General features: G+C 48.8%; 1 protein-coding gene across 1 annotated transcript in view; it reads left to right on the top strand.

The window, feature by feature from the left end:
* BACE2 (beta-secretase 2) overlaps positions 1-25,215 on the top strand; it is an 80,336-nt gene extending 55,121 nt beyond the window's left edge. The window contains exons 7-9 of the mRNA XM_080828265.1: positions 1,591-1,740; positions 7,317-7,485; positions 24,661-25,215. Of these exons, the coding sequence (XP_080684391.1) occupies positions 1,591-1,740; positions 7,317-7,485; positions 24,661-24,914 (573 nt within the window). The 3' untranslated portion in view covers positions 24,915-25,215. The remainder of the gene's footprint in view (positions 1-1,590; positions 1,741-7,316; positions 7,486-24,660) is intronic.
* Positions 25,216-25,802: the final 587 nt, after the last annotated feature.

Raw genomic sequence — 25,802 nt, 5'->3', positions numbered from 1 at the left:
TCGTGTCCCATCCGCCCATAGTGACTTTCCAGTGGGCCTGGCTGGACAGGAGTTTAGATTCCAGAACTTGTGGCCTATGTAAATCCCCTTTGGACTCGTAAATCACACCTGGCTCGCCCCAAAGCTCCGATCTCTGACAGATGATGTCTGCTGAAGACCAAGGCCGCCGAGATAACCTCTGTCCCCCGTCTCCTGCTCCTTCCTATCCACAGCGCCGGCCTCTGCGGCTGCCATCTGGTCCGTCCAGTGAGGCAGCTTCTGTGCGCGGCCCTCGCCCGCCCTCAGACTCATCTCCTGATGAGTCTGATGATGATGCTCCCTGGCCCTTAGCGGACCTCAGCTTCCTAGGGACGCTCCCTTGATAGTCACCCCTCACTCCAGGTCAGGACTCTCCTAGCCCCGCCCCATCATATACCCTCCTAGCCCCGCCCCATCATATACCCTCCTAGCCCCGCCCCATCATATACCCTCCTAGCCCCGCCCCATCATATACCCTCCTAGCTCCGCCCCATCCCTTCCACTCCTAGCTCCGCCCCACCCCTAGCTCCACCCACCACATACTCCCCCTAGCTCCGCCCCACCCCATGCTCTCCTGGCTCCGCCCCCATCGCATACACTACTGGCAGGTGCAGGATAGGCCCGCTGGGGAACCTTTCCTTGCCCTGGTGAGATGGAGGGAGTTATTTGTGGGTAACTCGCGGACTGAGCGCCCAGTGGGCACGTGCAGGTGGCATCGCTCTTCATCAGGTTCAGCCGACCCCTGCTGGGAGGCTCAGGTGCGTGCTCTGTTCTTGGCTGTTTGTTTTTCCCACAAATATTTCCTGAGTTTCTCCTACGGGCTAGGTGTTAGAACTGTAAGGCGGGCAGACAATATATCTCTGTCCTTCAAGGACTCAGATCACCGTGCCGGAAAGAGCATAAGCAGTAACTCCCATAAATACCAAATTACAGCTGTTACAGGGAGAAGGACCAAGGGGGAGAGCTACATGGTGGGACATCAGCAGGGTGGGGAGGACTTCCCGGAAGGTGGTTTCCGAGCTGATGTCTGGAGGAGGAGAAAGGTATTCTGGGACTGCAGGGACCCCCCCCCCACCCAGAGGGGCAGTGGGAAGACTCTGCACCAGGGGCAGAGTGCTATGCTCGGAATTCAGAGGAGAGGTGATGCCCAAAGGGGTCTAGAGGGCCTCATGTGGGATGTAGCTTCTCCTCTAAAGGGCCATTGCCCACTACGGAGACCTGGGGCAGGTGCTTCCCCTCTGTGAGCTCTGGTTTCCTCATCTCTAACGTGGGGCGCGGGGGTGCTGCTACTGTGCCCACGAGGGTTTGTGAGAATTAAAGTAATCCATGCTGCAGAGGGCTGGCTGCTGAGTCCGACAGCAGTCAGTACTCTGCGTGCCTGGGTGATCTTGACAGCCGTGAATTTGTCATCACCGGTCCCCTTCCAGAGGACTGCTGTCTCCGCCACGCCGTCCAAGGCAAACATGGTTTACCGCCACGGGCATCTGGCGAGGTGTCGAGGGGAGCTGGGAGCTGTTTCCTGTTGATGTGCCAGAGTAGTCCTGCTTTCTCACGTGATCTCGTTCTGTCCAGATTCCAGAATTCTCTGATGGTTTCTGGACCGGGTCCCAGCTGGCTTGCTGGACCAATTCGGAGACACCTTGGTCTTACTTCCCCAAAATCTCCATCTACCTGAGAGACGAGAACTCCAGCCAGTCGTTCCGTGTAACCATCCTGCCTCAGGTATGAGCGGGGACCTGGGCTGTTCTCCCTGAACAGGTGACCCGCCCAATGCGGCAGTTCTCGCGTCAGGTAGCGTATCTGTGCTAGGCTTGGAGTGTCACGAGGATGGTGTTACCCACCGTGAAACCGGGTGGCCCTCATCAATGGGCGTGGGCCCCTGCTCGTGAGTCCGGGCAGCCCTGCGGCTCTCAACACGCTCGTGGACACATCGGGTCGCCAGCCCTGTGTGTGGCCTCCCTCATGAATCTGGTGGCTCGCTGGCAGAGCGATGGGGCTTCCGACTCCCACAATCCCGCAGCTGCCTCGTGGTGGTGGTGGGGCTTGGGGGGGGGGGGGCGACACGCCCAGGGGGCCCGGAGCAGGCCCACTCCTGCGCAGTGCTGCGCCCTCAGGGCCGAGGAAGCCCAGACCCCCTGGGCTGGGGAAGTGGAAGGCCGAGAAGGGAGGACACCGGAGCAGTGTCTACCACAGCACCCAATATGTTCTTTTCTTTTATGTATTTATTCGTCTTTAAAGATTTTATTCATTTATGCGAGAGCGAGAGTGAGAGAGGACAAGCAGGGGGAGCAGGACGCAGAGGGAGAAGCACACCCTGGTGGGCGGGAGCCCGATGCGGGGCTCGATCCCAGGACCCCGGGACCATGACCTGAGCTGAAGGCAGACACCTAACCGACTGAGCCACCCAGGTGCCCCCAAAATATGTTCTTTTTTAAAGATTTTTATTTATTTATTTGACAGAGATCCCAAGTAGGCAGAGAGGCAGGCAGAGAGAGAGGGGAAGCAGGCTCCCGGCTGAGCAGAGAGCCCGATGTGGGGCCTGATCCCAGGACCCTGAGATCATGACCTGAGCCGAAGGCAGAGGCTTAACCCACTGAGCCACCCAGGTGCCCCTAAAATATGTTTTTTTTTTAAAAAGGAGACTAAAACTTGACGCTCGAGAGATGAAGAAAAACCTTCTGTTTTCCATATTCAAGAGGTCATTGGCTCCTTCCTCCTCCTATGCATCTAATCAAAACGGTGTGCTCTGCCCTGCTCAGTCATGCTTCTCACCTCCTGGTTCCCGAGGCTTGCACTCAGGTTCCCCTCTGTTTCCCTCTGGGGACCTCCACGCACACTCTGTATGCCCAGTCCCCTCCTTTTTGCCCTTAAAGCCCTCGCAAAGTGATCTTCCTAGGAGGAAGCCTTTGGCCTGCTGTCCCTGCTGTGAGCCATCAGTGAGTCCCCACCCTGTGCACACTGATGTCCTCATTCCCTGTGGCTCTCCAGGCCTCCCTGGACCCTTCCACGCCCTTGAACCGCCACTCACCCCACTCACCCGTCAGCGTCCTCCCCGGCTTCATGCTCGCTCTCCTGACCTTTCCTTCTGCCACCCCCCTCCCCCGCCCGAAATGCCCTCTCCTCCCCCACTCCCTCTGCATATCCAGATTCTTGCCATCCTTCAAGATCCAACTCAGACAACCCTCTTTTGTTGAACCTCTGCTGAGCAAAATAACCCGTTTGTGAGCCTGCCCGTCTGACTCGTACTGCAGGCTTCTGAGTCTGCCCCTCTGGCTTGCAGTCATCCCTTTAGGGGGTATTTTATGTTGGGGCCCTTTTCGTTTGAGCTCTGTTTTCTTTAACAGCACATGCTCAGGCTTCTAGTTCTTCCTCAGTTACATTAATTCCTTGAAGAGGAGAACCGTGAGATCGGAGGTCCTCGCTCCTTCCCTGGCATGAGCATGCAGTGGGGACTAGTGTGTAAGCAAGGTTTTTTTGGGAACAGACAGATCAATGTGCCTCTGTCAATGATTTGGTGACTTTGGGATCAAGAGTGGGATTGGGGGCTAGGGAAGGAGGAATGATTTCAGAAGTAAAACAAGTGAGAGTAGTGCTGTTTCCCTTCTCAACTGATCTGTGAGGACATGCCCTCCAGGAATGGTGGCTTACTGGGGACACGCTTAAGAGCCTCAACAGAGACACGGGGATGTAGAACATAGTCACTGAGGCCTGAGTACGTGCTCAGCTCCACCCGACTCACACTGTAATGCTGAGCAGATCACTGAGCCCTTTCTCCGTCTGTCCCTTTAACGCTAAAGGGAGAAATCATAATACTTGCCAAAGACATTTTCACCGCATACAGTGATGCTTTCTCCATCTTTAAAATAATTGCTTTTTATGGTTAAATTTTGGTCCATCGAGCAGCACTATGTACACGTTGGGGTGGTCTGTAACTAAAGTCGAAGCCAGCGTTAGGACAGAGGTGAGCGTGTAATCAGGAATAGATGGCAGGGGCATGGGTTGGCAGAATCAGGGACTCGTAAGATGCAGGAGAAAACGGGCATTCGGGGGGAAATCTGTGATGTCCAGGGCGGGCAGTAGCCGCCAGAGCCGGAAGATCCCTGGGGCTCAATGGTTAGATCCAGGACCGGGCGCGGGCCGAGTACGAGAACATGGACGGATGGGTGAGGGAGGTTGGGGAGCGTTGCCTTTAATTTTTGTTATCTCTGCGTGAGAATTCAGTAGTATTCTCACGAGACTAGATGTTTTTTGGGTTGATTTGGATATGTTCACATTTTTGGTTTTCAAAAATCTGCTTCCCCTGCTGTTTTCTCGATTTCTTCCACGACATTCCTATTCCATTCTCTTTCTGTCGCCTCTTTGGAGAAGGGCTTGAACGGGCAGCTGTGACCCTTCCCGTGCTGATAACCTCCCAAGCCCTGTGTGGCACTGACGCAGCCCTCGGGGTCAGCGCTAGGGTTGGGGGGGGCACCTCCCAACACTACAGCTCTGCCTGCCTCCCTCTCCCTGACTTTTAGGGCAATCGTCAGGGCTCCTTCCCACCAAGGTTTTAGAATATGGCCCATGCCTGGGACCCTTCTGGCATTGGCAGTCCTAGACAGGCATATGCTTGCTAGCGCAGGAAGGAGCCGTGTCAAAGGCAATTGTCTTAAATTATGTCTGTCTCCAGTCTTTCCCCAAAACAAACGGGCTGCCTCTTTTTTGGCCTGTTGACAAAAGCAGCCCCCAACCCCAGCCCACAGGCAAATTCTGGTTTTCTTTTCCACATACCCCTAAAAATGTAAATAATTTCAGTCTACCACTGGTTGGTCTATTTGTGCTATTTTAGCTGAAGACAGACAGTTTATTCTGAGCTCTAGCCATCCTTCAGCTCTCCCCAGCTTGTTACAGCATCTACAGTCTGGAACTTCTATTGGCAGTCAGCTGGGACACACATACAAGAGTAAAAGATACAAATTCGGTCTGCATATTTTTGCATCGATATCCTCAGTTACATGATAGGTGATAATTGATTGGGTTTTATTATAGAATTGGTTTCTTCGGAAGTCGGGGTGTGTTTTGTGTGTGTGTGTCCACGTACGTGCCCGGGGCTTCTTACAGATCCTTCGGTGAAGGTGCCGTGGCAGCAGGTCAGTGTGTCCCCTGCCTTTGCCTCGTGAGAGTTGATCATAAGAAGTTGAGTCTTTCATTTGATGTTCGTCAAGCTCCGCACCACTCGTGAGCGTCACCTGCATTTAGTGAGGCCCTCCTGGGTGCCTACCACCCCCTTGAAGCCTAGGCTCCAGGAGCACAGCGGGGAACAGAATGACTCCCCGCCTCAAGGAGGGCTTGCAGGCAGACAGACAGCCCAGTTGGGGAGGGTTCTGACCGCGGGTGCAGTTCTTGGACCCCGCAGTGGGCCCAGGTCTAAACGTTAGGACGCCAGGGGCTGCCCCAGTTCTGTCCTTGCTCCCCCCGCTGCCACCCAGCCCCTCCTCCTGTCGCCGTCCGGGCGCCGGCGTTGAAGTTCACCTTCCTCTGGTGTCAGCTTGACCGCACTCTCCTCTAGTACGTGTTCTAGTTTCCTGCCCTGCCCAGACCTTCAATAGAGCTCCTGTGTCCCCACCCCAGGGGGCTGGCTCCCTGTCCCACTCTCTGCTGTGGTTTGCCTCCAGGCCACACCCCTCCCTTGTCACCTGGTGTAGCCCCTTCCTGCTGAACCCTCTAAAAATCCCTTCCCCTCACACCCACTCCGGCCACAAAGCCCCAGGCTCCCAGCCTCTCCCACCTCAATCTTTCTTCCCGCTTTTACCCCTTGAGGGCTGGTCAGTACTCACAAGGAAGTCCTTCGTCCTACTCATCTTGCCCTTTATTGCCCTTTTCCCCAGACATCTGGTATTTTATCTTGCTAAGCCACTCTCTTCTCTTGGTTGCCTGCATTTGCATACTTTGCTGTTAAAACACGGAGGGATTGTTCTCCCTGAGTGACATTGGCTTGCTCCCTGATTAAGTTTTGACTCATTTCCTCACACTCGCGCCCCCAGAGGACGTCAGGGCCACGAGCTCTGTTGATGGAACACGCACAGCCCGTGGCCCTCATCCTCGCAGGAGCTTCCTACAAGAGGGTGCTGGGTCTTCTGTCTGTGACAGCTTCTCTCTCGCTGACGGAGGAAATAAATCATCTTGCTTCCACCCTGCTGCCTACTTTTAAGCTCTCTTTGGCAGAGGATGACAAAGACGGCATCCTGGGGCCCGTTAGGAGCCACAACCGTGTCTCAGGAGAACAGAAGATGCTATTGGTCTGGACCGGGCGGTAGCCCTGGGGATGGGAGGTGTGACGGGGTTCGGATGCCATTTCAAAGGCAGGCCTGCAGCCTCTGGGTATGGTTTCCATGTAAGGAAAGAGATCCTGGCCCGGTGCTGTAGGACCTGAGGAAATGAGTGAATCACAGATTTACTGAAACAGAAGACCTTGAGAAAAAGCAGATTTGGGGAGAATGTCCTGAGTCTGGTTTCTCTGGTATTACATTTGAGATGCCTATCGAGTGTGGCCATGGCAGCAAAGATCTATTGGAGGTCAAGATTTGGGCATCAGCATAGAACCCTGGGGTATGCTTAGGACCATGGGGCCACATGGGTCACCTGGGGTGGGGTGGGGTGGGGGGTGTGGCCACCAGAGGCCAGAGCCCTGGCGTTCTCTGATGCCTGCAGGGGACGAATGTAAAGTGGACCCTACACAGGCGCCTGAGCATGAGCAGCCAGTGTTGGGAGGAAAAGGAGACAGCCCTTTGTCAGAGGCCGCAGGAAGGAGGAGTTTGAGGGGGAGAGTTCTCTGTTCCCATTACCGTAGAAGGGGCCTGTCCCACTCCACATTCATTTACCTGCCCCCTCGCCGGATGGGAAGCCTTGAGGGCAGAGGGACTGTGTGTTGGTTGCTGATACTGGGACAGTATTTAGGCCATGCCAAGTGGTGGATGGATGGATGGATGGATGGACAGATGGATGGACGGACGGATGGATGGATGAACAGATAGATGGATGGACGGATGGATAGACATCTGTTTGTGTGCATCTGTGTGGATGCATCTGTGCGTGGTTACGGGAGGCGCACGTGTTTTTTTTTTATCACTTTCAGTCGTGTTTATCACCATGCTTGTGATATCATCTTCCGGATGGCAGGGTGATGTCATCTCCTTCTCGCCCTGTGTCACCCCACGGCTCCTGGGAGGGTTGGAACACACTGTGGCCTTGAGAGCTTTATGAGGTTGCTGGGTTCATGCTTTTCCCTGTCTGTCTGCCTGCTCTGTCCTTGTAAACAGCTCTACATCCAGCCCATGATGGGGGCCGGCCTGAATTACGAATGCTACCGATTTGGCATTTCACCTTCCACGAACGCGCTGGTGATTGGTGCGACCGTGATGGAGGGCTTCTACGTGATCTTCGACAGAGCTCGGAAGAGGGTGGGCTTTGCAGCCAGCCCCTGTGCAGGTAAGCGATGGTTGCACTGAACGGGGAGCCTCCCGGCCAGAGTACTTGGCGTCCGTTCATGAACTTGGAAGCAACTCCTGAAGATGGGTCAGTTGCCTTTGAATTCTTTCCCACAGGCCTGTCATCCACGGCCAGTCTTAGCAGTAAGACACTCGGCAGGACGCAGAGAAGAGGAAGTGAGGCCATCCTATAAAATGTTTAATCCCATGCTTGACACGTGACAGATGCGTGATCGATATTAGTATTATAGTTATGTCTCGCATTAAATTTAGAATGGTATCTCACACCACAGAATAAAGATAGGGGGCCATGGGGAAGAATTACAGTTTTTTGACAGGAGAATTAAAGATTCATGGGTAAGCTGTGTATTTTTTTTTTCCATCAAAGCAATCTTCATTGTGCAAAAAGAAGTAAATGCCTGTCATTGCTATTTCTTGAAATCCTAAAATGAGGAGATCAAGGAGTGTGTTTTTCTCCTAGAACCCCCTTGAAGAGCTGGTTTGAGGGTGAGTCGGCAATGCTGTTCTGTGAAGCTGAGCTTGAAGGTTGGGCCGGTGTTCAGGGAAACCACAGGAGAGAGGGCAGGAAAGGTGATGGGTGGGTAAGGCCCCCAGACTGGAAGATGTCTGTAGACGAACAGTTGGCTGGGATGGGGTGTCCACCCAGAGCATGGTTTAGTGGGAGGGTCAGGTACTTGGCAGAAAAGGCCAGTCCTGGACATGGGCATGAGCTGGGATTGCTGGGGATGCATGGAAAGTGCATGCGTGACCGGGCAGCAGGCAGGCGCTGCCGGGCTCCTGGGTGGGATTTCAGGACTGACAGATCCTGGCACGTGGGGTTCAGAGTTGGCAGGTAATGTGCCAATGAAGAGAAAAATTAAGCACATGTGAGGCAGCGAGGACGTGGGACAGGAGAAAATGAGGGGCTGTGGGGTGAAACCTGGGTCCCCACAGAGTATGGGGAGGGAGGCATGAATATGATGAAACACTCAGGATAGTGACCCACGGGAAGGAATGCTGGCTGTGCCGGTCACCCCAACCTTCACTGGGATCAAAAACCCACGGAGGAGTCTGGGGGAGAGCCATGGAGATAGGGAGGGGTGCGGGCAAAATGTTGGATGATCTCAGCTGATTTATTCCAAAGGGGGACATTTCAGATCTTATTTACTATCTGACTCGCAGAGGTAAAGTCTGTGGTATCCTGATGGACAAAGCGGGCCAGTCACGCTGCCCATCCTTGTTTGGACACAGGGGCATTCCCGGTGGATGAAATAACAATTTGGGGAGTGGGAGGAGAGGCATATGAGGGGAAAAACTTACATCGGGAATATTAGTCCAGCTCATGTGGTGTATGAACAAAACCACCAACGCCATGTACACACTTGATTGTTGCAAATGCCTTCTTCAGCGTTCACGCGGAGCTCTCTGACTCTGCCCTCTGGACCGGGCTCCAAATCCCCGGGGCTTGTCATTTTGTCATCTTCGTGGGGAGTGAATGTTTACCTCTCAGAGTGCATTAACTGTTTCTAGCCTGGGAGGTGTCCCTGGGGCAGACCTTCCTCTGTGGCACTGCCTGGGACTTCATGATCGGAGATGCTACCGGTCTCCCAGCTGTGAGTGTTTCACGTCTCATAACCCAGGGAACTAAGCACTAAAGCAATTTTCCCCACAATTTCTGTTCTCTTGTTAAATACCATTAAAATAGAGGCTACTATGGCAACAGCCATATCGTCCACTTTACTTAATACCGCAGAGCGCGTAATCACCATGTCTCCTAAGTGAATTGCTGTTGGAAATAGTTTAATATTAAGTGTCTGCAGGCAAACCAGCATTCATTCCTGCCTTTCAACATGAATTCTTTGTTAGGTGTGCTTATAGAAGTTTGGGTTTGTTTTTTTTTGTTGTTGGTTTTTTTTTTTTTTTTTTTTTGGTTACTATTTTTAAAAAGGCGTATTTAAGGTTTTGGTACTTAAACATTTGATTTTCTCAGCAGTGGGAATATACACAGATAGGTCTCCTCTTCCATGCAAACTGTTTAGCCATTAAAGTAATTACTTCCCTCCAAGGCACAATTAGGAGCCAGACAGTGGTCTATAGCGCTGTAATAAATGGAAGAGGTACACTGCCTTTTTTTTCTCTTTAAAAGTGTTTATTTTTAATTTATCACATGCTTTAAATAACAAAATGATTTAAGTCCTAGGAAATCATGTGCTCTGGGCACACTTACGGAACACCCAGATTTAACAAATGCTAACGTTTTGTCATATTTGCTTCAAAAATTTGTCATAGAAACAGAAAATAAATGTAGCTTAAAGCCGCACTCCACGGCATTCCCCAGAATGGCCCTTTATCCTCAGACGGGTGAAGAGTCTTCTCTAATTACTACACACTTAAGATTTTGCTACATAGTTATCAGTGCCTTGCATTCGCTGTCTCTTGCTTGGTAACAGTTTAGCCCCAGGGTGAGCAGCCCTGTCTGACTTGGCATGTGCTGAGGGTCAGCAATGGAGGAGCGGCTTAGCTGGGTGGTTCTGGGTCCTACTGGAAGCTCACTCATGGGATCGGGGAGAGGAGCGCTCCTTTCCTCGCCATTGGGACCTCCTGCCAGGCTTCCCTGACCATCCTTAAGATGGGCACCTGGTCACCCCAGAGCAAATGATTCCAGAAAGTAAAAGTGCCACACAGTACCCAAGCTGGTCTTTTTATGCCCAGTTTTGAAACTGACATGCGATCACTTCTGCCCTATTCTGTTGGCAGCTCAGAACAGCCCTGGGAGGGGATTACACAAAAGTAAATACCAGGGAGTCAGGATCATTGGAGTCCCCTTAGAAGCTGCCTGCCAGCTACCTATAAATAAGTACCATGTAACAAAATGGTTGGTTGTGGGGTTTGGGTATTTTCACATCTGTATGAATGCTCTGTAGTACCGCGCATATCCTTTCTCAGCCTGCTTAATTGCTCAGCATTACGTGTTTCCTGGATCTTCTCTGTTGATAGGAGTCCTAGGTCACTCCTTTTGACAGCTGTGTAGTATCCTATCATATGAATATATCCAGATTATGTACCCAGTTCTGGCCTGATTACCATTTGGAATGTTTCTGATATTTGCAGTTATAAAGAGTACTACGGCAGACATCTTTCTGCATGCTATTGAGACCTTCTGAAAATGGAAGTTCTAGGTGGTTTGGTACGCTAGTCGCAGTGTCACTGGCCACGTCAGATTTGTCTTCCAAGCAGCTGGACCATAAGAATTACATCAGACTGTGCCGTTGTTTTCTTTTATTTTGTTTTTTGCCAATCTTTGTGAAATAGTGTCACAGTTTGATTACCTCTAAGATGATGCAACTTTTTTTTTTTTTTAAGATTCATTTATTATTTGGGAGCAGGGGGAAGGGCAGAAGGAGAAGGAGAGGGGGAATCTCAAGCAGACCCCCCTCTGAGTGCAGAGCCCATCTCCTGGCTCGATCATGACCCTGAGATCATGACCTGAGCTGAAACCAAGAGTCGGACGCTCAACCAATTGAGCCATCCAGGTGTCCCAAGATGATGCAACTTTTGATATATTTATGGAGTGTCTGAGCTTTTTCTCTGATGGTGAATTTTTCTACCAATAGCTTATGCACATTTTTCTAGCTATCTTTTTTAATTGATGTGTATACTTTTTTTTTTTTTTTAGATTTTATTTATTTATTTGACAGAGAGAGATCACAAATAGGCAGAGAGAGAGAGGTGAGGAAGCAGGCTCCTCGCCGAGCAGAGAGCCCGATGTGAGGCTCGATCCCAGGACCTTGAGATCATGACCTGAGCTGAAGGCAGAGGCTTAACCCACTGAGCCACCCAGGTGCCCCTAATTGATGTGTATACATTCTTAATATCTGATCCATTCATTTGGGGGGCTTATGCATGGTGGATAAGATCTGCGAATCTCTCTGGATTTCTTCTACTTGTTTTTCTTATCTTTCTTTTCCTTTTTTAAAATTTAGTGAGATGAAATGTACCGATGTCTTCCTGCCAATGTCTTCATGGCACCTACATGCCCCTCACCGTCTAGATCTGGTTTGCCATATATCAGTATGTATGTATATGTGTATATGTAGTTTTTGTTTGAGTCATTTTCAGATGGGTTGCATATATCATGATATTTTCCTTCTAAATATTTCACTCTATGATCTTTCATCCATCCTTAAAAATAAGGGCAGTTTCATACATAAATGTAATACCATTATGACACCCCCAAATTTAACAGTATTTACATTGTATTATGTAATATTTAGGCTGTATTCAGATTTTCTCAGTTACCTCAAAAATGGTATCCTTGGGGCTCCTGGGTGGCTCAGTGGGTTAAAGCCTCTGCCTTCAGCCCAGGTCATGATCCCAGGGTCCTGGGATTAAACCCCTCATCGGGCTCTCTGCTCAGTGGGGAGCCTGCTTCCCTTCCTCTCTCTCTGCCTGCCTCTCTGCCTACTTGTGATCTCTGTCTGTCAAATAAATAAATAAAATCTAAAAAAAAAAGAATATTAATTTTTAAAAAATGGTATCCTTGGCTATGATTTTTTTTTGTTATTTTTTTTCTTTTGATGGCCATTTGTTTTATAGAATATGTCATATTCAGATTGGTCTGGATTTTTCCTAATAGTAACATTTAACATGTTCATTTAACCTTACATTTCTGTAAACTTGAACATAGGTCTAGAAGCTTGGTTAGATTCAGGTTAAATTAATTTTGCAAGATACCTACTAAATTTGGGGTGCCTGGGTGGTTCAGTCGATTAAGCATCTGCCTTTGGTTCATGTCATGATCTCAGCGTCCTGGGATCAAGTTCCACATTGGGCTGCCTGCTCAGTGGGGAGCCTGCTTCTCCCTCTGCCTGCTACTCCCCTTGCTTGTAGACCCTCTGTCTATGTCAAATACATTTTTAAAATCTTTAAAAAAAAAGATACCTACTAAATTGTAATAACCTCTTTGTCATATACCACAGTATGTGTCTGGATCGGTTACTTCTGAGCGTTCTCTTCTATCCCACCAGTGTAGTTGCTGTCACTGTGCTATGACACACGGTTTAATGTCTGCAGTTACAATAAGACTTATTATCCAGGGTTTAATGTCTGTTAGGGGTTTAATGTAGTTACCATAAGACTTAGTACCCAGCAAGGCCTCCGCTCTTCTCCTTATTCTCCTTCAAATGCTCTTGGCTACTTTTGTCCTTCTATTCAACTTGTCAAGATCTCAGAACTCGGGGTGCCTGGATGGCTCGGTGGGTTAAAGCCTCTGCCTTCGGCTCAGGTCATGATGCCAGGGTCCTGGGATGGAGCCCCGCATCGGGCTCTTTGCTCAGCGGGGAGCTGCTTCCTCCTCTCTCTGCCTGCCTCTCTGTGATCTCCATCTGTCAAATAAATAAATAAAATCTTTAGAAAAAAAAAAAAAAATCTCAGAACTCTAACGGGGTTTTGATTGCAACTATACTGGATTTGCAGATTAACTTGAAAAGAAATCAAGTCTTTATTATACAAGTCTTTCCCCCTTGAATGTATGAATTCTCATTTGTTTGGGTCTTTTCTGTCCTGCAGCTGCTTTGTGGTTTTCTCCAAGAGGGTCTTACATATATACTTCCTCTTAGATACCTGTTAGCTCTTAATGTTACTGAGATTTTAAGTGAGATTGTTTTAAATTGCGTTTTGATTGTTTGGTATATAGGCATGCAGGGGCTTTTTGTATATTAATCTTCTATCCAGCCACCTCGCTGAATTCTCTTTTAATTTTTTTTAATATTTTATTTATTTATTTGTCACAGAGAGAGATCACAATTAGGCAGAGGCAGGCAGAGAGAGGGTGAAAGCAGGCTCCCTGCTGAGCAGAGAGCCCGATGCGGGGCTCGATTCCAGGACCCTGAGACCATGACCTGAGCTGAAGGCAGAGGCTTAACCCACTGAGCCACCTAGGTGCCCCTGAATTCTCCTTTTAAAAAAATAGCTGTCAGTGTTGCTGGGATTGTCTATGAAAGCAGACACATAGTGTGAGGCATGGGGCAGGTTTGTGAACTTCCCTTTGAATTCCCAGTTAAGGGATTCTCAGTTTGCTGAAATTGTTTGGTCTGAGTGGGAAAACAGACTGACATTTTCTACTAATGTTAAACATATTCCTAGTCTGTGACTCAGCAACCTCCCTCTTAGGTATCTGCAGTGGGGAGACGAATGTGTGTGTCCACCCGAAGACTTGACCAGAAGCAGCTTTATTCATAAAATGAAGTAAAGTACTACTTCATTCAGTAATTACATCATTACATAAAACCACCATTTTTATCAAACTAAAAACAGCCCAAAGTGTAAGGAAGGAGACTGGGTAAACAAATGATGACACAGCAATTTTCCTTACGCTGAAAGATGTGCTTGAGGATCTCTTTCAAATTTCATTTCTTTTGCCCCAATTTTTGGATCATAGTTTAATTGTGTATGGAATTTTTTTAAAGAATTTATTTATTAAAAAAAAAAAAAGAATTTATTTATTTATTTATTTATTTATTTATTTATTGGAGAGCGTGAGCACACAAGCATGGAGGAAGGGCAGAGGCAGAGGGAGAAGCAGGCTCCTCGCTGAGCAGGGACTCTGATGTGGGACTTGATTCCAGGACCCCGGGATCCTGACCTGGCCAAAGGCAGACACTTAACTGACTGCTTAATGATTGGGCCCCCTCCCCCCTCCACCAGGCACCCCCAAGCATTTGGAATCTGGATGTGTAATGTCACTTTGCCTTTCAAGGAGGCTGTACTCTTTTATACCTGGTTGTACCAGGTCTCTAGAAATGTGTATACATTCTTAATATCTGATCCATTCCTTTGGGGGATTTATGCATCGTGGATAAGATCTGCGAATCTCTCTGGATTGAGATTCACAGTCAGCATCACCAACAAGGTGTTCTCAACACTTTGGGGAATTTTGCCAACCTGATAGGTGGTAACAATGATCTGTGTAGTTTTAACTTCATTACCTTATATGTGTGAGGTTGAGTTAGTTTCATGTGTCTAAGGGTATTTTTTTTTTTCATTCTCTGCGAACTATGTGCTCATGATATCTTCACCTTATTATTTTCTATTGGGTTTTTAGGGCTTTTTAAAAAATTTTTTTAAAGAATTTATTTATTCATTTGACAGAGAGAGAGAGGGAGTACACAAGTAGGCAGAGCGGCAGGCAGAGGGAGAGGGAGAAACAAGTTCTCCACTGAGCAGGGAGCCTGATGTAGGGCTTGACCCCAGGACTCTGGGATCATGACCTGAGCTGAAGGCAGAGGCTTAACTGACTGAGCCAGCCAGGCGCCCCTGGGTTTTTAGTTTTTTATATTGATTTGTAGAACCTCCATGTAATGGAGTAATTAACCATTTAGAGAAAAAACCTATAATTCATGTTTTATTTATACATTATTTAAAAACTTACTTTGCTGATCATGAATTTTATTGTGAAAGTGCCTTTATGTTTTTAAATATATCAGTCTTTTGTCTTAAGGCTTTTAGGTTTGAAGTCACATTTTAAATGACCTTTACTGAAATTGTTTTGTGATTTGTGCAAGTACTTTGATGTTTGATTTACCGTGGTGTAGTCTGTATGGATAACCTTTTTTCCCCCCAAGATGACTAACCCATTGTTCCTATAACATTTTTCAGATAAGCCACATTTTCTTCACTGATCTGAAATTCCACAGTTACAACATACCCAATTCCAGTAAATATTTGGAAATATTTATCTTTGGATTTCCTGTTCAACAGATACATCCTACAGTGGTAGTTTCTGTCCATTCTTCTTCTTTATTCAGAATTTCCCTGTTGTTCTTAATTTTATTTTCCCTTGTGGACTTCTAAATCAGCCTGATAAAAAAATCTTGTTAGTATTTTTGTGAGATTTTTAATCGCTGTAAACACAGCTCTTACATAATCTCAAGCATTGTGTGCTGTTTTCCTATCATTTATGGAAAGCTGATCTCTCAGTGTTTGGGGCTGTGGACTGTTCTCCCGGTAGTGGATTTTCTTCTCACTTGGTTTGCAACTTTTTGTTGTGAGCTTATCTTTAGTAGGAATACTTTTTTTCCCTTCCTTTGGAGAGAGTTCAGTGCACCTTGGGTTGTACAAATGTTGTTCTAAAGCAACTTTGCATTTGTTTCTGCTGAGTGTGAGGCAATGAGAACTTTTGGGATTTTTACAGCAAGCTGTGTAAATTTAGATGCCTGCCTTGCTTGAGGTGGGGGTCGGGAGACTGTTTCTCCGGAAGAGTCTTTCTCGCCATCCTTGCTCTCCGCCCCTCCGACTTCAGGCCGAGTCAGGCTTCTTGGCTGGCAGAATTTTCCCGGTGCCCTCCACCAGTGAACCGGGCTCTGTCACCCACCTCCGTGGTGCTGGGGTCAAGTCTTCTGCCCGTCCCCCTCCAGCCCCTCCCGCCCGTCCCTCCGTGGGCGTTGGATCCCCAGTTCTAGGGCCTATTTCTAGGCTCATCTACATATTTAAAAATACAAGTTTATCATCTTTTCTATGTGTTACAGTAGGAGGAAATTCTACCTCACTGCCAGCTAGCACTTGGCGGAGCCCAGACCTTTGGGAACTTCCCTTTTCTCTTGGTATCTTTTATTTGCTTTTCATAATAATTGGTGTTTGTCAGACAACACTTAGCTAGAGGATTAGGCTTTTCTATCAGGGCTGGGACTCCCTGGGAAGGAGAGTACTGAGTGGGAGCTCTTCAAAGGCTCTTCCCCAGGGAGCTGTCCTGAATACACTGTGGCCCGCACCCTCCCCTCCTTTTCCAGCCAGGGTGTATGGGGATGATGGTGGGCGGGAGGGTGATGGTTATTTTGGAAAAAGATGCACAGATGCTTCTCTTATGCTGCCCTGTGTCTCCTCGCCTCACCCCCAACCCCTGCGAAGAGTCACTATTCCGGTCTCAGATCAGAACCTGGTAAATAAGGTTGGTGGCCCCCCAGGTGCTGGGGGGCTCGCTGACCTGGAGCTGCGGGTAGAGAATGTCCCATGCCAGGAGCAGGTGTTAGAGGCTGGAGCCCCTTCGGCCGCCTCCGTGCTGCCCCGGGCCAAGCATCCGCGAGCTGGGAAGATAATAGAGTGCGAAGAGTGACAGCTCTCTCTTAATGTATCCAAAGCTTCTGAAATACCACCCATCTCTTTTTATAGATCGAGACATTTAGCACCCAAGAGCTGTGTAGATTGAAGCTTTTACAACTTGAGACTCCTCGTGGATCGTGGCAGTCACTTCTCTGCGAATTTCCCTTGCTGCAGGTTCAAAGTAGATCATCTGGTACATATTCGTGTTTAAAAATAGGCAAGTTAGCTGCTAAGAGCAGAGCTGCAGAGATAAGCCTCTGCCATCTCCTTGGAATCCAATCAAAAGAAGCAGTCGGTGCCTGGGGGGCTTCGTGGGTGAAGCGTCTGCCTCCCGCTCAGGTCATGATCCCTGGGTCCTGGGATCGAGTCCTGCCTCGGGCTCCCTGCTCAGTGGGGAGCCTACTTCTCCCTCTCCCTCTGCGACTCCCCTGCTTATGTGCTCTTGCTCTGTCAAATAAATAAATAAAATCTTTACCAAAAAAAAAAAAAAATGCCAAAGGCAGAGCCCCCAGAGCCATGGATCATTAGTCCTCATTTCTCCCTTGATAGAAAAGAACATTGAGGACTCGGGGTACTAAGTGGTTCCGTGTGGTTGCAGAACAAAACAGCCCCAGGCCCAGAACACCGGTCCCATAGACTGCAGAACACTCCCCCATGTGAACCACGGAACCACAGAACCACGTGAACCACAGAACCACAGCGACTCAGAAGGCAGCTTAGTACCAAATTGTCGGTCTGGGGAGATGGTTCACTTGATTTTTCATACCATGGCAGAAAATACCCAGCCAGGATAATTTTTATAGCTGGCAAATTAATGTGTCTTCCTTGGGTGCTCATTATCAGCCTGGCTCTGATCTTCTGGGAGATAAGACAGAGACAACGCAATTAAAATTGGAACCCAAGACATTGATAAGAGATTTAAGATAACAGTATATTAATAAGACCTACTGAGGAAGCAGGGACCTCACCCTGGTACTGTGCTGGTTGGCTTGGTGATCCATTCAACAAGACTGATGTACTGTAGCGGCCCTTACCTTCCCCATTTTACAGATGTGCAAACTGAGGGGCAAAGAAGTTAAGTCAGTTGGTCAAGATGACCAGCTTAGAAAGTGGGAACGAGGACTTGAACCCCAGCAGCCTGAGCCCAGGGTCTGTGCTCTTAACCCGTGTGTAGGATGGCCCCATAAATAATTCCAGTATAAAAAATTGGAGTCTATTCCATGATCATAGAATTAGTAGGATGTGTAAATAAGTGTACAGATTATCCAGTGAATGGCATTCCTAGAAAATAGCCTCCAGGAGTTATGTTATTTGTTTTTTAAGATTTTATTTATTTGACGGAAACATAGGGAGAGAAGGAAAACAAGCGGGGGGAGTGGGAGAGGGAGAAGCAGGCTCCCCGCTGAGCAGGGAGCCTGATGGGGGTTTCGATCCCAGGACCCTGGGATCATGACCTGAGCCAAAGGTAGACACTTAACGCCTGAGCCACCCCGGCGTCCCCCTCTTGTATTTTAAACAGTTTCATTGAGATATAATTGGTATAAAGTGGACAGTCTGTGTTACTGGGGGACCAGGTTGCTGAATTTTTATGTATGAATGGGACTCAGAAAAGCTCCTGGTCCCCTCGGGTGACTTTGCCCACAGCACAGACCCTCCCTCTGTTCCTGACTTCTAACTGGATTCCACTGCGGTCAGAGAACAGAGGATCAGCTGAATTCTTGTACATTTCTTGCTGTTTGTTCTTATGGCCCAGAATGTGGTCTATATTGGTAAATATCCTCCTGAAAACAATGTATGTTGGGCCATGTGGGCGGGGTGTTCTGCGCTTGGCCATGAGGTCACACTGGTTGGGGCACTGTTCGGGTGGGCTCTGCCCTCGCCTCATTCCTGCCCACTTGCTTGCACAGAGAATAGGGCTGTTGAAGTCTCTGTCTTTGTGGGTTTTCATAAACTTCTGCGGCTTCGTCCTGCTTGTTTCTTCCTTCTCAGAACTCTTATGAGGTGCACAGATGTTCAGTGTTGTCTGTCCTGTGTTCACGTTGAGCCTTTAGGTTATGCAATGCCCGTCACCACCCCGGTAATCCTGTTTGCTGTAACGCCTGATGCTAAGTATTTCTTCCTTTTTTTTAAATCAAAGTATAGTTGTTTTTTTTTTTTTTAAAGATTTTATTTATTTATTTGACAGATCACAAGTAGGCAGAGAGGCAGGCAGAGAGGGAAGGGAGGAAGCAGGCTCCCTGCTGAGCAGAGAGCCCCATGTGGGGCTCGATTCCAGGACGCTGGGATTATGACCTGAGCCGAAGGCAGCAGCTTTAACCCACTGAGCCACCCAGGCGCCCCTAGTTGGGTTTTTTTTTTAAGATTTTATGTATATATTTTGAGAGAGAGAGAGTATGAATGAGGGGGAGGGGCAGAGGGAGAGGGAGAAGCAGGCTCCCCACTGAGCAGGGAGCCCCACATGGGGCTCGGTCCCATGACCTCAGGATCCTGATCTGAGCTGAAGGCAGACGCCCAACCGACTGAGCCACCAGGCTCCTCTCTCTGCATTACTTTTGATTAGCATTCGCTCGACACCTCTTTTTCCAACCTGTGACTTTTAAGGAATTGGAGTATTTACATTTTAAGGGGGCTTTCCCGTGGGGAGCAAACAGTAGCTTTTTATCTTAATTCGACCATCTCTGCTTTTTCTCCGGGGTGTTTAGACCAGAGATTGGCAGATGACAGCCTGCAGGCCAAATCTGGCCTGTCTTTTCTTTTTTTGGGGGGGAGGGGTAAGGCCTGTAAAAATGGTTTTACATTTTTAAAGGGGTGTGAAAAAATCTGAAAAGAATGTGACAGAAGGGGCGCCTGGGTGGCTCAGTGGGTTGGGGCCTCTGCCTTCGGCTCGGGTCGTGATCTCGGGGTCCTGGGATTGAGCCCCGCGTCGGGCTCTCTGCTCGGCGGGGAGCCTGCTTCCTCCTCTTTCTCTCTGCCTGCCTCTCTGCCTACTTGTGATTTCTCTCTGTCGAATAAATAAATAAAATCTTTAAAAAAAAAAAAAAAAAAAAAAAAAAAGAATGTGACAGAAATCCTCCATGGCCCACAAAGCCTTAACACATTACTTTCTGATCCTTTTCCAGAAAAAGTTTGCTGACCCTCCCCACCGTGTAGATGCTGTTTAATGTGATGATTGATAAGACGGTCCTTCCTCCTGTCGTGTGGCCCCATGTTTTCTCTTTGTCTCTTTTCTTGTCCCCTTTTCTGCCTTCTTTTGGGTTATTTTTATTTCTCTTTATCTCAGCAAGAGCTCTGTGTCCACGTGGCGGCTGCTGGGGGATTTGTAGTGTGCACCTTTGAGGGATGCTCACTACCGCTGACCACAGTAGGAGAAGTTCCGGGGCCCGTGCGCTCCTTTCCGTCGCCTCTCGTGATCTTGCTGGCATGCGTGTGACTTACACACGTGTTCTAAACCACCGATGACACCGGTGTCATTTTTGCCTTAAACCAGTTATCTTCCTAAGTATTTACATGAAAAGTGCAGATGTGATCATTGCCCAGGTAGATACCACGTCTGCTGCACACCTCTCCTCTGTGTGGGTCCCGATTTCTGTCGACAGCACCGATCTGATTGAAGGTCGTCTGTTCGTGTAATTTTAGTGCAAGTGGACTGTGATGATTTCTTTCTTTTTTTCAGCTTCATTGAGGTCTAATTGACACACAAAAGCTACATACATTTAAGGTATGTAGGTGAAGTTTTTTTTTTTAACTACATATAAAAATATGTAAGTTAAGTTTTTTATTTAAGCATGAGGTTTTACTGTATGTAAGTATGATAAAATAATGACCGCCAGCTAATATTTGTCAGCTTACGTGGGTACCACTGTCTTTTTTTTTCCCTTCCCTTCTTCCTTTTGCCTTCCTCCTCCCTCTCCTCTCCTCTCCTCCTCTCTCCTCTCCTCCTCTCTTCCTCTCTTCCGATCCACCCCCACTGTTCTACTCTCTGCTGCTGAGCTGGGCTATCTGAGATTCTGCATACAAGTGAGACCCTGCAGAGTTTGTCTTTCCCCGTCTGGCTGATTTCACTTGGCACCGTGTCCTTCAGGTTTGTCTGTGTCCATTGCACATGGCAGGATGTCCTTCTCTAATGCTGGATAATACTCTAGTGTGTGTGGCTCTTCTTGGGAGGAATTCTTCCAGCTTGTGTATGTCTGAAAACATCCTGATCTTCACCCCGAAGGACACTCTTGCTTGGTACAGGATGCTGGGTTGACCAGGTTTTCCTTTCTCGCACTCCGCAGTCATTTCTGAGATGAAATTAGCTGTCATTCTTTTTGTTCCTTTCTGCAGAATATTTTGTTTTGTTTTTATCCTCTGTGCTTTCATGACTCTCTCGTTATCACTGGTTTTCAGCGGCTCACTGGTGTAAGCTACTTCATTGTTCTTAGGCTTGGGGGTCTTTGAGCCTCAGGGATCTGTGAGCTCACTGTTGCCCTCGAGTTTGGGAAGGATTTGGTGATTATTTTTTCCGGTGCTTTATGCCTCCCGTCCCTTCTCTCGGGGGGGCTCCTTGACTACATGGATACTGAGTTTTCTTCACGTGGTCCCATCGTTTACTGACGTTCTCCCTTTATGTTTTCAGGATTTTGTTCTGTGTTTCCTGGATAGTTTCTGCTATGTCTGCAAGTTCACTAGTTTTTTTTTTTTTTTCCTGCAGTTATATATTCTATTAATACCATGTAGTGTATTTCTTGTCTCACATCCTGTAGTTTTTATCTCTAGAAATTTGACTTAGGTCTTGATTATGGCTCCTGTGTCCCTGCTTCTCACATCTGATGTTCCCTCCGGCGTCCCGAGTGGAATGCAGTCACAGTAACTGTTACTTCATAGCCGGTCTGCTAATACTACCATCTGTGTCATTTCTCTCCAAGCTGCAAATGATCAATTTCCCCCCCCCCCCTTGCTGTGCGTGAATTGTGTTTTTCTACTTCTGTGTGAGTTACAAATTGTGTTTTCCTGCTTCTTTGCATACTTGGGCATTTTTCTGTTGGACGCCAGACACTGTGAACTTCACCTTCCCGGGTGCTTGAGACATTACAATTTACAAGAAATATGTATTTGGTATTTGTCTCCATTTCTGGCACCCAGCTCCAGGAATTTCCTAAGCGATAAGATGTCTTTTGTTATGTTAATAAGGACTTTGGAAAGCCTCCAAGGGTGGGGCTGGCCAGTGACTCCTGGGGGAACTTTCATTGTGCCCCCTGACCTGGGGGAGGGAGAGTGGCTGGAGGTTGAAGCAGCCTCCAGCGGTCGGTGATTTCATCTGTCCTGTCTGTGCAATGACACCACCATAAAAACCCAAAAGGAGAGGGTTTGGAACGTTTCCAGGCTTGTGAACACGGGGGCCCCCCGAGGGCACAGAAGCACCCCCTCTTTCCCAGACCTCACCCTGGGCATCTCTCCATCTGGCTGTTCCTGAGTTACAGGCTTGTGTAATAAACCAGTAATCTAGTGAGTTCTCTGGGTTCCCTGAGCCACTCCTGCAAATTAGTCAAGCTCAAAGTCAGGGAGTGGTCGGTGCCTCTGATGAAGTTTTAGATACAAGAAGTGGTCGGTACCTCTGAGGAAGTTTTAGGTATGAGTGCGGTTTGGTGGGATGAGGTCCAGAGCCAATGACCCAGAAAGAATTCTTGAGATATCTTTGGTGGAAAACGGTGGGTCAGAAGCACAGGTGACAACACCCTGGGCTTTTAACTCTCATCGGAAGTAGTGGGGGAGGGGCAGGCAGGTAGGACTTCACCTGTGGGATCTGATGCTGTTTCGGGGTAGATAGTGTCAGGAGTGAGTTGAATTCCTGCACACCCTGCTGGTGTGGGAGAATCGCCTGTTGGTAATTTAAACCCCAGCATGTTGAAATTGGGTCCAGGTAGCCAAAAGGGTGCTGAACACGTTCGTCTTCTTGCTGGTGCTCTTGAGCTGTGTCCTGGGTCACATTTAAGTTACTTCGAGTCCTGCCTGTCTTGCTCGGAAGCTTTAGATGAGATCAGACCAGTGTGCCGTGTGCGGTTCCTTCCCTCCCGGCCCCACCGGGACGGAGGAGAGACCCTTAAGACTCGAACAGATGCCCTGTGAATTCCTGCTTCAGTGTTTTTGTTTTTGTTTTTTCTTTTTTCCACTCGGGGAAGCAGAGTAAACAGGAAGGAGTCGGCCGTGGGTACTCTTCTCAGCCCGGGAGCTCCAAGCTCTGTTCTTTCTAATCTTTTCCAGTGGCCCTTTGACCAGCCTTCGTTCATTTGTGGTCAGCACTCAGCCTTGCCCTTGGCATGCGTGGAATTTCTGCCTACATTGTGCCTTCAAACTCCAGGAGCCCCCAGCCCACTCTCCCAGCCTTGCCCCCCAGGCCTAGCCCTACCCTCCGGCCTTACCCTGTCTCCCAGCCTTGTTCTCTGTAGGCCTGCCCCCCAGCCCTGTCTGCAGCCTTGCCCACCAGCCCTAGCCGCACCCCCAGTACTGTCCCCCAGCCCTGTCCCCAGCCTCAGCCCTGCCCCCCACAAGCCCTGCCCTGCCTCCCAACCCTGCCCTCCCAGCCTTGCCCTGCCCCTCCGGCCCAGGAGGCTGCCCACCTCTGCCCATGTCCCCCTCCCTGTGCCAAACCCAGAAATGTTCTCAAGGCAACTGTGGGCTCCCTTCATCTGCCCTCCCCTCTCGCAGGACTTCATGCTCCTTGCTCTGTTGGCAGTATCTTAAGAGACTTTGTTTCTTCGTGTGTTTTGCCCAGTATTTTAGTTGTCTCGGGTCGGGGGTGAATCTGGCCGCTCTTCCTCCATCTGGTCTGGAAGAAGAAATGGTTTCCAGTGATGCTCCCGGCCTGTTGCTCGGCGGTTTCAGGGTCTTTGCACTGAGCACGCCTCCCCCGCGTTAGTGTATGCCTTAAAGCTTCTCTATCCACAGAGCAGGTGGGTTTTTAACAAGACAGATGACCTACTGTGGAAGGGCATTTGCCACTTCAGGTTCTACCACGTAAAGGATCCCTGCAAATCAGGAGAAAAAGAAATTGTGACAGACATTATATAAATGGCCAGTGAGTGTGTGTTTTAAGTGGTGGCTTCGGCCCTGGGCATCTGGGCTCCCGATGGACACAAGACCATCCTCCCCTGTCCCTGGGTACAGGCAGGCCCTGGTGCGTTGCCGCACTCGTCCAGCTCACGCAGAAGAGCCCCAAATCCAAGCAAACAGAATCCACATTAGCAAGAAAATGGTCTCGCCCAGTCTGTGTCTTCCCCTCATTTTAACCCATTCTGTTAAGACCATTGTTCCATTGTTATTTTGACTCTTTCTAAAGTAAAAAAAAAAAAGAAAGAAAGAAAGAAAGAAAGAAAGAAAAGAAAGAAAGAAAGAAAGAAAGAAAGAAAGAAAGAAAGAAAGAAAGAAAGAAAGAAAAAGGGTGTTATTTGGCAGGCATTAGGGTCTTGAGGCTTTAGTGACAGAGATAGGAAATGTGTAGCAATTGCTTTTTCATGCCTAAATGTTCATTATGGTGATTAAACATGGGTGAGGCTGGGACGATGCCTTTTTCTTTTTGCACGTGAAACGTAAAATGCCAGGTAAAGTCTGTACTTCTGAGAAGAGAGATACGTGATGGAGAGAAATGAAGACTGGCAGTCCCCAAACCTGCCTTAAGAAATCTTCTCACCTCCTTCCCTGAGAACGCTATTTCCCCAGGGCCTGCGAGCACCGGTCGTCTGGCGAATTGTAGCTGTGTGTCCCTTTGATCCCGGGCGGCCAGGAATTCCACATCATCCTCACATACCCCTCCTGATTCCAGGTTCTCCCTACACTGTTGGTGGGATGGGGGACCGGTGTGGGGGAGGGGGGAGAGTCTCCTGGTCTGATCGGGTAGTCCTGGTGCCCCTTCAGAGTGTGGGTCAGGCTGAGAGTTCGATAGTCACCAAAGCGCAGCACGTGAAGTCAGGTTGACGACGGCGGGGATGTCCCGGGATTTACGCAGCACGTTTCCTAAAGCAAGCGTTTCTCTCTTTTGCCAAAGGGTGCAGAGGGACTCCTCACCTCATAGCTGTGGGTTCTCCCCTTTCTGTCTCCTCAGAAATTGCAGGTGCTCCGGTGTCTGAAATCTCTGGGCCTTTCTCGACAGACGACATAGCCAGCAACTGTGTCCCCGCCCTGCCTCTGAATGAACCCATCCTGTGGATCGTGTCCTACGCGCTCATGAGTGTGTGTGGAATCATCCTTCTCACCCTCATCGTCCTGCTGCTGCTTCCCTTTCGGTGTCGGCACCTGCCCCGCGACCCCGAGGTGGTCAATGACGAGTCCTCGCTCGTCCGGCATCGCTGGAAATGAAGAGCGAGCAGAACCCGAGCTTGAGCGACCTTGAACTTTCGGCGAAGAGAATTCCGTTACCCGTGGAACAGGCGAGGTCATGAGGCAGGGTGTCTTCCTGGGTCCACTAGTCTCAAATCTGTTCTGCTCCCAGATGCCTTCCAGATTCACTGTATTCTGATTCTTGATCTTAAAGCTTCCTTCTTCTCCCTCACTTCCAAGAAAAATTGTAATAAAACCACCTCATTCTAAACCAAAACGGAGTGAATTGGGCTTCAGGCTTTATGGGACTGGTTATGCCAGACTGTCTAGGTGTGCCACCAAAAAAGAAAAAAAAAAAAAAAAAAAGAGGGGGCAAGCTTTTGGCTGGTTCTCCTCTTCCTCCGTCTCTGGAGCTGTGAGTTCTCATGGTTCGTAACTGCTCTTAGCTGATGGGAAGCTTTTCATATTAATCACATTTAAGGGTATTTTGCACCTGGGTCCAAGAGTACAAGAGGTTTGCAATATGGTGGCAAGAGAACCAGCCCGGGGCCTGACGATCTCACCATCCTGCCTGCTTCTGACACGGAAACAGAGCCCTTGTCTGAGCCTCTCTGTGCTCTGAGTGAGAGCCAGAACCTTCTCGGAGGGGAACATCACTCGGCGGTCTTCACCAGCCTCTTCTGAAGAGGAAAGCCTTTGTCCATCGTGGTAGAGTGGGAAGGAAACCTACACTTCTGTACTCAGTGCTTCTGTGGTCTTGTTGGTATAAAGATTAAAAGCTACCTCTGTGGAGACTGCTCAGGGCTCTGTGCCTTGCTGGGGCTACGGGCAGCCTGGTTCCAGCCGTTGCCCTTGCTGAAAAGAATCCTCCTTCCAACAGGCAAGGGTAACAGGTGCTGTCCTGTCACCAAGTGGGCCGTTCTTTCA

Source organism: Martes martes, assembly GCF_963455335.1.
Source record: "Martes martes genome assembly, chromosome: 1".
Lineage (NCBI taxonomy): Eukaryota > Metazoa > Chordata > Mammalia > Carnivora > Mustelidae > Martes > Martes martes.
This window is presented reverse-complemented; position numbering and strand designations above follow the sequence as displayed.